The sequence below is a fragment of the Melanostigma gelatinosum genome (assembly GCF_949748355.1).
Source record: "Melanostigma gelatinosum genome assembly, chromosome: 8".
Classification (NCBI taxonomy): domain Eukaryota; kingdom Metazoa; phylum Chordata; class Actinopteri; order Perciformes; family Zoarcidae; genus Melanostigma; species Melanostigma gelatinosum.
In genome coordinates this window covers 4,893,925-4,908,959 of record NC_136641.1, presented here as the reverse complement: position 1 = coordinate 4,908,959, position 15,035 = coordinate 4,893,925, and the positions used below count along the sequence as shown (strand labels likewise).

Genomic DNA, 15,035 nt, shown 5'->3' with positions numbered 1-15,035 from the left:
TAAAAGAGTGACAGTGAGGCTTTCTATCAAAATATCAAAAGTGAGAGATACCTACTTCAGTCTACTTGTGTATTCATTTGTTAGAGGACAAAAACAAGAAGGAGCGAGTTCTCAGACGAGGAGAGGGTTGTCGAGCACGGCCACTCCCGCTGCCACGCCTCCGTCCGAGTGCTCGGAGCTCTTGGTCCTCAGCAGATGGCCCGCGCACTCGTTCATCAGCGTGTCTTCACCTCGCCTGTGAGGAAACAAACAGAGGTGGCCGATCGGAGAGAGTTTGCCGTTAACTCGGCGGGGTTGAAAGTGTCCACTCTCTTGGTTTTTATGTCTTAAATGTAAACTGAAGTTGTGGTAAAACTGCAACGTCTGCTTGTTTTTGGCCACTAGGGGGCAGCGGAGAAGAGCTTCAGTTTTGCTCTTCGTAACCCTATGAGTGACATGACAGAGACGATCGCACACCACGCATGCCAAGTTACAAAAGTTCAGAGGTGAACAACCTAGCGTCGCGACCACTTGCTTCGTGCACGACTCGCTGGCCTTCGTTTTATAGCTACAGAGCCTCTCTGTTGTTGTACACCACAGTGTATGTTCCACACTACGTGATTGGTTGGTACCTTTACTTGCAGCGCAAAAAGAAAATAAATGACGTCTCTGTTTGGCCGTGTGTTAAAGTATTAATGACAAAAATACATCGACGTGCGAATTACTTGCATGAATACAAAAAAGTACAAAAAGCGTTAAGCTAGAGATCCCATCTTTCCCATTACACAAAAAGCATTCTGTGCCAATGAAATAGTGATCACACACACCTGACATATGCTCCAAACACTCCCAGTTCACTGAGGCAGTTACTGATTTTGAGAGGGGCGTCTCGTCTCAGCAGGTAGTTCTGTACTGGGGCGGGGTGGACTTTGTCCATCAGAATGTAGGCCGCCCTATCCGTGGTCCCCTTCGCTGCCTGCAGGACCCGGCAGAGCTCTGATCCATAGATGTTGTTCCCTGGAAAGACGATGACTGGTAAGAAACTGTTCGCATGCTGCAAATACAGCTGAGTCATGTCAAACTCTCCTGCTTGAAGAAATGGCGGCCAATGTGGAATGTTTTGGGGGATTTTGCTGCATGGGGGGGGAATCATTGGTTAAGAGTTTTTTTTTCTGTTTATTGCATTGTACCTCCTCCTTCTCGCTGGGGCTTCAGGACAAACCGGTCCGGTGCAGCCAAAGCCATTGCTACTGTTTTGTCTCCCTCTGGTCCCTAAAGACGAGGACAAAGAACAAAGTCATTCTACCTCATGAAAAACTAAACAATCAACTTCCCTGCTCCTTGAACATGAATGTGTAAACGTGTTATTTTCTCACCATGTCGAGAGTGTAGAGGCCAGCGAACGTCACTCTGATCTGCTCGACTACTCGGGGCTGGTCGGGGAAGAACCGCTCCAGGACTCCGGGTCTGGCGAGCACCTGCTGGACCTTCTTGGTTCCAGCCAGGTGAGTGCTGATATCTGGACATTTCACGGCCAGAGAGCGCTCCATCAGGAGACGAGCATCCCAGGCCTACAATTCAAAAAACACTAAATGTTCTACTCTCCTTACTGGCGAGAATTCTGATGACGTGACGTCACACATTGGTTTGTGGAATGCTGTTATGAAGCCTTGAGTTCAGCGAGTTTGCCGTCGCCATCTTGGAATACGGCCGTAGCCATGTTGTTTCTTTTGCAGCCAATGAACAGAAGTTACCATATTTGGAATGTGGAGGAGTGACGAAGAGACACCGTATACGGCTCTGGTAGGGAAGCGACCTGTCAATCACAGTAAGCCCCGCCCTAAAGCATCCCCTGCTTTATGGTCTATTTGACTCTAAATGGACCATAATGTACTAAATGAACATCATGCTGTATTGAAGAAGACTTGAAACTAGAGATTGAGACCATAAACTCATGTTGACAATGTTTACTGAGGAAATAAATCAAGAGAGAAGTAGAGTCATTTTCTCATAGACTTCTATACAACCAGAGTAGTCGCCCCCTGGTGGTCAGTAGAGAGAATGCAAGTTGACCATGCTTTAGGGCGGGCTTACTGTGATTGACAGGTCATTGTCGCTACCAGAGACATATAAAACACAACTTCACTCCTTCTCATTCAAAATATGGTAACTTCTGGTCATTCGTTGCGAAAAACAACATGGTGACGGCAAAATAAGGTGATTATACACTCATGAAAACATTGTACATTATATTCAATTTCTGCCAATATATCCTACACACCGTCCCTTTAAATCCTATATCACCTAATGAGAGAATTGACTATTCTGCCACACTGGACATAAATTGTCTAAATTGTGGAAATAAAGTTGTGTCCGTCTCTTAGGCAAACCTGCAAGCAGTCAGTTTTTTCCTCCTCAATGTCCTTTCCCAACAGAACTCTTCAAGGTGGCGGTGTCTGCATTAATCATAACTTTCCATCTTGAATGCACTTCACAAAGTCAGTAAGTAAAACTACTGGAACTTGTATTCAAGATTTAAAAAGGGAGGACCTGTTCAGAAATGTAGTTCTGAGGCATGTAGCCAGTCCTGAAGTACACCACTGCCACCTCGTGGCCGTCACTGAAAAGAGAGGAATATGATGATATATAATGTCATAATTCTATCTAATCAACTAATGTATGAATATTCCATTGTATACCATGTATGCATTCAGACTGAAAGGACAGAAACAGACTTACACAAATAGCTTCTTGTCCGGATCAAGGGACCCTGTTTTATAAACATGGTCGAAGCGCTTTCTTATGGTGGGAATGTTCCTGAAACACATCGACAATAGTGTGACGGGTACATAAAAAGCACCGCTTTTCACACCAAATATGTGCCAACTACATGAATGTGCACTTCAATCCAGGATGATTCTAAATGCAAACAGAGGCGTTACACGATAACGTACTCAAAGTGAATCCACATAGTCCCGTTTGTCAGGTTTGCAGCATTTACACATCAAACATATAGTTGCCTAAATCTATTGGGGAATGGCTTACTGCTTCATAAACAGCTCCGGTTTCACCGGTTTCACACATACCTCTTCCACAGTTCGCTCTCTATGCATCGGTGATCAAAGATGTTCCTTTGGCTCTCCTCCACCAAGAACATGACGGCTGCTCTGTAATGACAAACTGTTGCTCTCACTGCTACCTGTACACATCATTCTGGACATTTGGTTACTCTGAACAGTCCACCAATCTCCCCGGCGATTGTTTTTGATCGACTGCTTTCTACCAATAGCGGCATATGGACCTTATATTATTAGGTAATGAAGAAGTACCTGCACATATACATTTTCCGATACTGAAAATCAATCCAATACCAGTGCATTAAAAACAAAAAGGAGTTCAACAGGTCACAATTACCTCTGTAATATCTACTTTACATTGCTGTGAAAACTATTCCTTCAAACAACAGAATTTATTCCAAGTTTCTCAGCAAAAACTGCAGTTTACAAGATTACATTTAACCATATAATGATAATTGACCTTTGCCCAATACTCATTTGACCGGTTTGGAGCTTGAACGCACCATCATGTAACTCAATGCCGTTAGCTCCGTTAATGTTAGCTGTTAGCTCCCTTAATGTTAGCTGTTAGCTCCCTTAATGTTAGCCGTTAGCTCCCTTAATGTTAGCTGTTAGCTCCCTTAATGTTAGCTGTTAGCTCCCTTAATGTTAGCTGTTAGCTCCCTTAATGTTAGCCGTTAGCTCCCTTAATGTTAGCTGTTAGCACAGGTCTTCCGGACAGACTTGACCTCCTATTAGTTGAAGGTATTGCTGTGATGCAGCTGGTACTTAAGTAGCAGAGCTTTTATATTCCACCAGAAAGCTGTGTCTACTTGAAATTCTTTGTGCGGTAAATTGATTCATCCAGCACTTGATCTTAGGATGAGTGGATGGAACAGTGAGTGAGTAAAGTCAGGACATCCATATGGCAAGGACAGGTCGTTTTGCAGAGTCGAGTCGAGTGGATGGACTGAATTCCTACCTCTCTGACCCATAGAGCTCCCAGGCTTTGGCAACAGCGCCGGCTAGACCAGAGGCAGGGTTGTTGTCGAGTATCCGCTGGCTCTCCTCCAGTTTACCAGCCACCTTAAGGACGTGTCTGTCAGGCAAGATGAAAAAATACTTATGGTAATGCGAAAAACACACTTTTGAGTGGAAGGGATCTTTAAACAAATCTGACTGCCCGGGGCGACTGTTGGACTCAGGTAGGTGACCCATTTGGCATGAAAAAAATAGTTTTTTCATCACCAGCTACAAAAAAAGATTTAAAAAAATGTCGCCCCACTTAACTTATTATCTTAAATCACTTTAAAAACCCTCACTATATAAATAAAAGCACACTCTATAGGTTAATGACGTCTTACCGGTGAACACCTGGCATGCGTGATGCGAGACCTCCGAAACTGGCAGCAATGGTGTTGATTTCTATCTGCTTCAGAGACGACGACCCGTCCTCCCCCTGGTCCAGCATGTAGTCGGACCGATTGAGACCCAACACAATAGACTGGAAAGAAGGCAAAGAATCCCGACTCAAACCACTTGGATCACCAAAAGGCATTGATGAAGGCACACTGGTGAACATAACGTCCCTGCACACAAATGTATCTTATTAGAAGATGAGAAAAATATAATATCGTGTTTGGTTGACATCACATCACACCTGAAATTCACAAAGCAGTATATGGGACTAAATCGTAGTTAGACATTATTGTGATGTTCCGGATCTGTGCAGGAGGAAATTCTCTTGAAGTGGACCTCGCTGAACTTTAATTGAATACCCTGGTTTTATAATATGCAAACAAATTACTCTTTTTCATTTTTGTGGCGAGACGATAAGGCCTCCGCCCCCAAACGACGTTTTCAAAATGGCCGACATACCTGCGCCTTTCCTTCTTTTAGGATTTGTTGGTGGATCCTGAACAACCTTGCTGTGAAATCATCCACTTCAATGGTGCTAAAAACAAAGAATGTCACCCTGTTAAAACCCTGAAAGAAACACTTGTGATCTTTAGTAGAAGTATTGAATTGCATGATATACCTGCTACTTGAAACTACACACACACACCTAGTCAGAGCCTCTTGCAGAAAGTCTGGATCCTGGCTGATCTTGTCCACCAGCGTGTTGTAGTGCGTTTGCACCGCCAGAGCCTGGAGGAACACAGCCTTGGGCACAGGTGTGGGGAAGAGCGTGAACGGAGCGTACGTCACCAGCTGAAAAGCAAAACAAAGTTGTGAGAAAAGAATGCGGACTTCCAAAGACCATTCATCACTGAACACAAGCGATGGAAGCGGCATTGGCATGCGAGGAATGAAAACAAGCACTTGGTCTGAAGAGCCCCGTGACCACAGACAGCGGCGCGATAAAGATCTGCCACTAATCCCGTTCCCTGAAGCCGCATAAATTCCTGACATGACTTCCCATTGAACGCACCTGTTGTCACAGCAAAGGCTTAACAGCCCGCTGGTGTGGAATCATGTCCTCTCTTAGCGACCGAGGCTCCCTGTGTCACACCACACAAATGCATGTTCATATCTATTCGTTCTAGAAATACTTTTTCGAAATGCAAGGACTGCCAGAGCAAAGAGACATCTTTTATTGAGCAATGGCCTCACATAACTGCTTGTGTATTCACAGTGCTAGAAATGATTTGGCTGCTAAATGGACAGTGAGTCCAAAGCATTTTGCTGGATAGTGATTCGTTAATCCATGCAGTCTGCATAGACGGAGTGCTGGTTTTATAACTATTGTGGTTGTACAAGTTTTGTTTTTTTCCTCCTACAAAAAAATATACATTATCGACTTATCTGATACCCGAATAATCGCTGCAACGACTCCCTGCGTTTGCTAGATTGCTGCTGTTACAGGTAATCCCTTTGTGCGTGTCGTTGACACTCGTTGCGCTCTCTGTGTAATAAACCTCGTGTTCCTGCCGCCTTTATGTTGAGCAGACAGCAAATCTAGCAGAGAAACTGGAGGGTTTAAAGAGTTACGTGGTGATCGTGGCTACCAGAGGACTGCAGCTTCTTCACAATGGTTCTATTGCCTAATCTAGTAGTTGAGTATTAACAAATTATATCTAAGGCGGTTGTAAATGATTTTCCGACACACAGGTCAGCTGCTCTCGGATTCATCTTCAGTAGGGGTTAAAAGGTAATCTGGGTTTTGTAAGTGTTCTGTCCAAGATGAGGGACGAACCAATTAAAAAGCATGCATATGTATGCGTCACTGAACTTCTTATTATTTACTCACATTACATGAAAAGTGTTCGCAAATGCACCCTAGATCCAAGCTCTAATGCTGGGCAACGCTAGTATTCTATAATGTGCTATGTACAGTATATCATAATAATCTGTGCAGATCAACTAAAGAAATGTCTGTTTTTCACTTCCTACCTCCGATGAGTTGGAGGACTCTTGGATCCGCATGAGGACGCCCTGCAGAAGTGCTTCATCTTTTGCCACCTCTGCCAAGTCCTCTATCAGCGCACCATCCATCATGATCTCGTCTGGTATCCCCTGGGCCATTCTGATTGCTAAAATATGACATTGCAGCACATTAAGGACGTCATTAGAAGTGCTGCTTGGCACGAGTCTGAGAATTTTGACACTTGCCAGTCAATTCTGGAAACATAACAGGGTCCACATCTGTATTCTGAGTTTTGCTTGCGAGGATACCTTTTTGTTTTAGATTACAGAATATATCAGTAAATTAACCTGTATTTGTTTGTAATATACCTGTTACATAACTATACGGGCAATACTACAACTACTGTAACTAAAATCACAATAACAATAATTTATGCATGACAATATGACCGTGTGTGTGTGTGATTGATATATATATATATATACATATACATATACACACACACACACACACACACACACACACAGTATGTATATAGAATCCCGCTATATAGAATCCGGATTCGGCCCGCGGGCCTTGAGTTTGACACATGTGCGCTACAGTATTACGCCTGGGCCACGCTGACTATACCTTTACCTGTGTGTTGGCTACCTCGCTGAACTGCTGCGACTCAGTCAGTTTACCTTTTTTTGCTTTGACGTTACACTGACAGAAAAAGCTATAAACATGTGTACATAAAAAAAGGTAAATAAATTGGACATTCGACAGAATTACAATTTAGAAAATGTTGGTTAATGTTGTCCGTGTTACTATAAAGAGAACGCTCGAAACTACAGCTTCACTAACCAGGAAGTTAACGTAATAAGTAGAACATATGGCATAATTATGGTTGAATCCTCGGCTACTTTTTTGTTTTTTAATACTAAAACTTTTTTGTTACTCTGCTTGAGTTTGACACATGTGCGCATGTACCACAATTTATATCTTCTGGGTCCAGGCTACAAGGCTAATGATACCAATGACTCTCTCCAGGAAAGGTTGGGACCCTGTATGCAGCTAGCCGTTTCAATTCCTGTCTTGCAAGTTTATAGAAAAAGAAAGGTGAGGCTGCGAAGAAACAATAGTAAACATGCTAACTTATCAAACTTAGCATACATTCCTCGTCAGCCTGTCCAAATAAATTGGGCAAAGAAAGCTTTAACCACATTAAACTTAGCTTTATTAAATGTCAGGTCTCTGTCAGGAAAAACATTTTTAATCAATGATTTTATTGTTAGGCACAAACTGGACATTTTGTTTTTAACTGAAACTTGGTTAAATCAAGATAACAGTGCAGCTGTTCTTATTGAATCAACACCTCACAACTTCAGTTTCATGAGCGAAACAAGAGCGCATAAGAAAGGAGGTGCAGTTGCTATTTTATTTAATGATTCTCTTCAATGCAAGCAGATGTCCTTTGGTCATTTTACTTCTTTTGAATATGTGGCTCTGAATTCCACTCAAGCTTTATTCCTAAACATTTACAGACCACCTAAATACTGTGCAACCTTCTTTGATGAGTTTACTGAACTGCTGTCTGTAATCTGTATTGATTTTGACTGTGTTGTTATTGTTGGTGATTTTAATATCCATGTTGATAATCCCCAGGACAGAGATTCTATAGAACTATGTGGTGTCGTTGATAACTATGATCTGACTCAGCATGTGACAGGACCCACCCACAACAGGGGGTACACTCTGGACCTAATCATCACCAAATGTGTAAACATTTCCAAGGTTGCTGTGACTGATGTTGCACTCTCTGATCATTTCTGTGTTTTCTTGGAGAGTGCAATCTCCTTGCACACAAATGTCCAAACCAAGGTTGTGACAAAGCGTTACATCTCTGAAAACACCAGTGAACTATTTATTCAGAAGTTCTCCTCCACACCAGCCCTCTCTTGCCTCTCAGTCAATGAGCTTGTAGAGGGCTTCAATTTTAAAGTTAAAAATATTATTGATGCCATTGCACCCACTAAAGTGAAGGTTGTCTCGGGTAAGCACAGATCTCCTTGGAGAAATGCTACGCTGGTCAAAATAGAGAAACGAGAGTGTCGGAAAGCTGAGCGCAGGTGGCGAAAAACTAATCTCCAGGTTCACTGTGACATCTATAAAGAGAGACTTCGCAATTATAATTTGGAACTTAGAAATGCAAGGCAGTCATTCTTCTCTGACATAACCAAAAACAAGAACAATACACGCGCCTTATTTGCTACCGTCGACAGGCTAACAAACCCTCCAGTGTCGGTAGCTGCTGAACTCCAATCCACCTGGGCATGCAATCAATTTGCCTCCTTTTTTACTGACAAAATTCAGAAAATTAGACAAGCAGTCAGTGCCTCCACATCAACCACAGGATCTGTGTTGTCCCGATCTAACATCTATTCAAATATCATGACACAATTTCATTCAATCGACCGTAGAAGCCTAGAAGACATTATACAACATCTGAAGTCATCCTCCTGCTGCTTGGATATTCTACCAACACACTTTTCCAAAAATATTTCAAACTGCATGACCACTGATCTTTTACAAATTGTAAACACATCCCTTCTCTCAGGTGTCTTCCCACAAGCCATAAAAACTGCAGTTATTAAACCACTCCTAAAGAAGGTTAGTTTAGACTCCGCAACGATGAAAAATTATAGGCCAATATCAAACCTCCCATTTTTGAGTAAAATAATTGAAAAAGCGGTTTTCCAACAGCTGACCGACCTCTTGGCCGTAAATAACTGCTTTGATGTTTTCCAGTCAGGCTTTCGACAGCACCACAGCACTGAAACTGCTCTTGTTAAGGTTTTCAACGACATCCACTTAAACATAGACAATGGCAGATGTTCAGTCTTAGTCTTACTAGATCTCAGTGCTGCATTCGACACGGTCGACCATGCCATACTCCTAGAAAGACTAAAAATCTGGGTGGGACTCTCTGGCACAGCACGTAACTGGTTTGAATCCTACTTGAAGGGCCGAGAATACTTTGTGTCTGTAGCTGATTACACATCAGAGCTGACTAAAATGACATGTGGTGTTCCCCAAGGCTCAATACTGGGGCCTCCTCTGTTCAACATCTACATGCTTCCACTAGCTCAGATTATGGAAAACAACAAAGTGTGTTATCATAATTATGCAGACGACACACAAATCTACATAACTATGTCACCAGGGGACTATAATCCCATACAAGGGCTGGGTAACTGCATTGAACAAATCAACAACTGGATGTGCCAGAATTTTCTTCAATTAAACAAAGATAAAACAGAAGTAATTGTTTTCGGTACCAAGGACGAACAATTGAAAATCACCGCTCAGCTTCAGTCACTGATGTTAAAACCCACAAACCAAGCCAGAAATCTAGGTGTAGTTATGGATTCAGATCTCAACCTGAACAGCCATATCAAGACAATTACAAAATCAGCCTACTATCACCTGAATAATATATCAAGGATTAGAGGATTTATGTCTCAACAGGATTTGGAAAAACTTGTCCACGCATTTATCTTCAGCAGACTGGACTACTGTAATGGTGTGTTTACAGGTCTCTGTAAAAAATCCGTCAGAAAGCGGCAGCTGATTCAGAACGCTGCAGCTCAAGTCCTCACTAAGACCAGGAGGGTGGACCACATCACTCCAGTTCTGAGGTCTTTGCACTGGCTTCCTGTCCAACAAAGAATTGACTTTAAAATCCTGCTGTTGGTTTACAAAGCACTGAATGGTTTAGGGCCAAAATACATCTCCGATCTGCTACTACCTTATGAACCATCCCGACCCCTCAGGTCGTCTGGGACCGGTCTACTTTCTGTTCCCAGAGTCAGAACTAAACATGGAGAAGCAGCGTTCAGTTTTTCTGCTCCACATATCTGGAACAAAGTCCCAGAAAGCTGCAGGTCTGCTGAGACCCTCAGCTCATTTAAATCAAGATTGAAGACCTTTCTGTTTGCTGCTGCCTTTAATTGAACCACGTTCAATTAATATGTTTATCAATTTCCTGCATTTCACTACTGCATTTAATTTCTTGCACTGTTTTTTAATGTTTTAATGAATGTTCTTAATTGTTTTTAAATCTCCTTTTCTTTTGCCTTATGTTTTGATGCTTTTAATGGTTTTATGTGAAGCACTTTGAATTACCTTGTTGTTGAAATGTGCTATAGAGTGGTCTCACCTACGTCACGATCTCCTTAGTTACGAGGTCTGTCCGCCATGTTGGAGTACATACAGATCCTACATGGCGGCGAGTAAACAAGGAAGTGCGGCAAAAATACCATACTTTGAATCACTGGATAGTGCATCAAAGGTTCGCTACCTGGCCAAATTGAAGGTTATTGGTAATTTGGATCCCTATACGATGAGTGCAGATGGTTTCAGTGCCGATCCTACTTATCTTCCATCGGTAAACTACGCCAACATCTACACGTATCTCGTGAACACCCCCAGTCCTTACACAAAAGACGAGCTGGAGTGCTACAAAGGGCTCGACGCTTATAATCAGTTTGTCAGTGGATGGGTCCGACACGTCAAAGCAACGGTCGTCGACAATTCTCATCTCGTCATTGGAAGGGTAAATATATACAGATTTGGTCCGATATTTAGCAATATTCAATGTTTACCCAGTGCAAACAGACACGTGTGTTTGTGTACATTGTACATGCATGTCATTGTGTGCGTAGGAATTAACTTTAAACTAACCCCTAACTTCATCCATCAATATATATATATATATATATATATATATATATATATATAGAGAGAGAGAGAGAGAGATAGAGATATATATATATATAGATATATATATATATGATCTGACGTTAAACTCATATCAAGCAATGCTGAGGCTGCATCTCTGTGTTTCGCCTGTTGTACACGCTCGACACGTCTCTGGTACAGACTGCTGTCACCGGCCGATGAAGCTTCGGTAACCTTCTCATGTCCAAGTTTAATTTATATTTCCTTTATTAAATACTGTTCACAAACGAATTTGTAAATAAAATCACGTACCACTTATAAAGGGATCCGCACATACTCTAGTGTACGCCAAATTCTATTCCTTTATATCATTTCCTTGATGTGTAATGACCGCTGGCAAACGAAAGAATGATTTCTTGTCTCTATCAGCTCTGCTGCCACAACCAAAGACAGCACAAAAGTTCACCACCGATAGGTTATGCGACTCAGCCGTGCATGCCAGTGGCTTTGTGTTAAGCTAAACTGTGACGTCACACGAGCTAAACGAGCTAAACACGAGCTAAACTGTGACGTCACACGAGTTTGTGGACGACAGTCGGCAGTTAACATTATTTACCTTCACGCTTAACAGCTTCCTCCAGTCCGTGTGTCGACTTCCGCTCGACGGGGCTCACAAGCACAACGTGTAAGTCTGTGTTAAACAGATAATATCACATTTTAAAGTGCACCGTCCTTATGCTATAACATTGCCGGCTGTAACGTATGACAATCCAAATATGCTAGATCCACATACGCTAGCCTGCGGTGCTGATCTTCTTCTTCTTGTTTGAGGTTTATTGGCGGTTGGCAAACAATGAATTGGTGCATTACCGCCACCAACTGGTATGGAGTGTAGATCAGGTTGTCTAATACAGCGGTTCCCAAACTTTTTAGGCCGCGCACCCCCTTCTACATCCCGACCGGGTTCGCGCACCCCCCCCCTTAATAATAATAAAAAAGCAACAGAGCCTTTTAAGCCTTTATAGCCGCATAAGAATCGGACCAATGAGAGAACAGTTTGCTCGCGCGTGGCATTTGTTTACAAGATTTAGTCCGCTGTTAAATGTTGCAGTGTGAACACAAACCGAACAAAGGAGCAACTGCAACATTGTATCACATTAATCCCTGAATCAGAACAAAGCAAACGAACTGAAGGTGTGAAAACGCCCTGAAACACTGCAACAAAGTTTCAATAACTTTCAGTGACACAAGGCGTCACTTTTAAAGAGCAATACGGATGCGAGCACACACGCACAGGCTCAGAGGCAGATTATCACATTTAATTTACAATTAATGAGCGACTAATGAAGCCAGGATGTCTTCGGACAAAGCATCGATGCGGCGCGACACAGTGTTGTTGGACACCGGGATCATGTCCAACTTGTTTGCTTCTTTCCCCCCAATCATACATTCCACCATCTCTCTGGCAGCTGGCAAGCTCACGTCTTCAGTGACTGTGTGCGGTAGCCCCTTTCTCGCTATTCTGTAACCAGATATGAAGCCCGTAGTGCGTCATTTATAGACCCAACACATGAATGAGACTCCAGTTGTTTTTGGCTGTTTTGTAACTCCTCCAATTTGGATATAAAGAATGTAAGGGGCTTTTGACTTGCACTGGCATGCTTGGTGTTCAGGTGGCGACGTAAATAAGAGCTTCAGACTGTTAGCCAGAACCTCACTGCACACCGCGCACTGTGGCTTTGGGGAATCTGCGTTGCCAATCCAAGTGAAGCCCAGACACACATACTTTTCATCATATTTCCTCTTTTTTTCCCAGTCTGATGCTCACTCTCGTTTCCTCTCCGTTCCCCTCGCCTCCGATTCCTCTCTCTCTCTCTGTCCCTCTCCTCTTTTACGACTGATGGCTTCAGATGTCCCACCTGACAGTTTCCCCGATTTCAGCCAGTTTAGCATATTTGCATGAATGTTGCTGAATGCATGAAGTTCGCTGTTAGCTGACGTTAGCTGCACAAGCTAGGCTGGCTAGTGTGTACGACTGGCGGCAGGCGTTAAGTCTGCCGGAAGGAGCTCAAGTGCATTTATTAAATTGTACGTTTTTAATTTTAAATGTTACAAAGGGAATTTTTATAATTCATGTTTTTATTTTGTGAAAAATCCCACTTTTTAAATTATATATTTTTTTAATATTTAATATTACACCATCAGACCGCCATTACACTTTTCCTCTCGCGCAGCCCCTAGAGGCAGCTCGCGCACCCCCAGGGGTGCGTGCACCACACTTTGGGAATCCCTGGTCTAATAGGATACTTGTGTACAAAATTAAATTCAAAAGGAAAAGAACAAAGAAACAAAACAAAACAACGAGCTCATATTTTCTTAATAATATTAATTCATCTTAGATATTGAAATAATACTTGATAACATTCACTTTTTGAGTTATTTTGCAGAATACCCACAATATCTAGCCATACCTTCATCTTGCCGAGATCTGCGGTGCTGATTAGTCAGGAAGGTTGCCTTCTATTGGCTAGTCAGACTTTGTTCAACCAATCAGTGCTCAGAACGTCACAAAAAAGGTTGACGTCCGGTCCACCCCCTGAAACTGAACGTGCTGGGCTGTAAATGCTGACTGAAGAATGAGACTGCATTTATTTAGACTTACGTTCACCTGAGAAGAGACAAGGAAGCCTACATTTAGTTGAACGGTTCCTTGGGTCAGGTAATGTGCATGGCTCATAAGGTGAGCTATTCATAACATACTTTTTAAAACAATTTTAAAAAACGTGAAAATAATGAAGAGAAAAGTTTAGGCTCTGGTAAATTTTCCCAAGAAAAAACGTATGCAAATAGGCTAATATTGTCACAGTTGGGTTTTGCTGCGTGTGTTTGTGTGTGTCTCTCCTGATCATGCTCATTCTCTCCACCTGTGCAAAATCACCTGCCCCTGGCTTTTCCCTCTGCAAACCCCACTCATTTCCACTCACCTGCCTGCAATCCGCTCATCACCTCTCACATACTTATACTCCCCTGCTTGCCCTGCTCCAGTTGCCAGATTATAATTTGTTCCCTTTCCCTCCCCGTGGACTCTTCGCTCTCCTGTGGTTATTCCCTTGTGTTGACTCTCTGTGCCCCACAGTTTGTGTCTGTGCTTTTGGTGACCAAGGCGTTTTGTGACTTTGCCTTTTACTTTCAGGTTGGATTTTTCTCACTCCCTATTGGAGTTGTTTTTGGTTTCTAATTTTGTCTGCTTGATGCTCAGTAAAGACCTTTGCATCACACCTCCCCTTGTGTCCTGTGTCTAAGTCTGCGCCTGAATCTCTGTTCCACTCCTAAACCACACGGTAAACCGTGAACCGTCACAGTATAATCTGGCCATGACAGACTCAGCAGACCACCCTTTTGTGAGCGCCGCACTATACCGATTGGACCCACTTACACTTAGGGAGATATGCTGGGCCAGAGGAGGGCCTCCAGGGCTGCTGAGCTTCCAGCGGGCTAGCCTCAAGCTAAGCCGCCTGTTAGCCCCTGAAAAGGAGAGACATGGGAGGAAGGGTCAATTCCCTGTTCCCGCTGGGCCGCAGTTTTCCCCAGCTCCCCGTGTCGGGCCAGGGGAGGGCCTCTGAGCATCCAGAGGGCTAACCTGGAACTAAGCCGCCCTGTCACCCCTAAGAAGAGGAAGGGTCAGATCCCAGTATCAGCCACTGCCGTCTCCGAGCCGCAGCGGACTCCTGTTCCAGTCGCTGTCGCCTCCGAGCTACAACGGGTTCCAGCTCCGGCCTCCGCGGGGCCACAGATAACTCCAGCTCCCCGTGTTCGGTCGGCGATCCCTGACCTGGCCGCTGCCATCTCCGAGCCGCAGGCGCTCCCAGTTCCTGCCGCTGCCGCTGTTTAAAATAAAAACATGAATATGT

At 43.3% G+C, this 15,035-nt stretch overlaps 1 protein-coding gene across 2 annotated transcripts in view; it reads right to left on the bottom strand.

The window, feature by feature from the left end:
* gss (glutathione synthetase) overlaps nucleotides 1–11,940 on the bottom strand; it is a 12,767-nt gene extending 827 nt beyond the window's left edge. The window contains exons 1-14 of one of the 2 annotated variants that reach the window (XM_079273665.1): nucleotides 11,918–11,940; nucleotides 11,741–11,815; nucleotides 6,429–6,568; nucleotides 5,101–5,246; nucleotides 4,914–4,989; nucleotides 4,400–4,539; nucleotides 4,018–4,134; nucleotides 3,066–3,146; nucleotides 2,719–2,796; nucleotides 2,530–2,599; nucleotides 1,356–1,550; nucleotides 1,170–1,251; nucleotides 807–996; nucleotides 1–235 (exon numbers count right to left, since the gene is read on the bottom strand). The exon at nucleotides 1–235 is cut by the window's left edge and continues 827 nt beyond it. In XM_079273665.1, the coding sequence (XP_079129791.1) occupies nucleotides 112–235; nucleotides 807–996; nucleotides 1,170–1,251; nucleotides 1,356–1,550; nucleotides 2,530–2,599; nucleotides 2,719–2,796; nucleotides 3,066–3,146; nucleotides 4,018–4,134; nucleotides 4,400–4,539; nucleotides 4,914–4,989; nucleotides 5,101–5,246; nucleotides 6,429–6,560 (1,431 nt within the window). In that variant the 5' untranslated portion in view covers nucleotides 6,561–6,568; nucleotides 11,741–11,815; nucleotides 11,918–11,940 and the 3' untranslated portion in view covers nucleotides 1–111. Of the gene's footprint in view, nucleotides 236–806; nucleotides 997–1,169; nucleotides 1,252–1,355; nucleotides 1,551–2,529; nucleotides 2,600–2,718; nucleotides 2,797–3,065; nucleotides 3,147–4,017; nucleotides 4,135–4,399; nucleotides 4,540–4,913; nucleotides 4,990–5,100; nucleotides 5,247–6,428; nucleotides 6,569–11,740 lie in introns of both variants that reach the window. The other variant, XM_079273664.1, reaches the window with a different exon arrangement.
* Nucleotides 11,941–15,035: the final 3,095 nt, after the last annotated feature.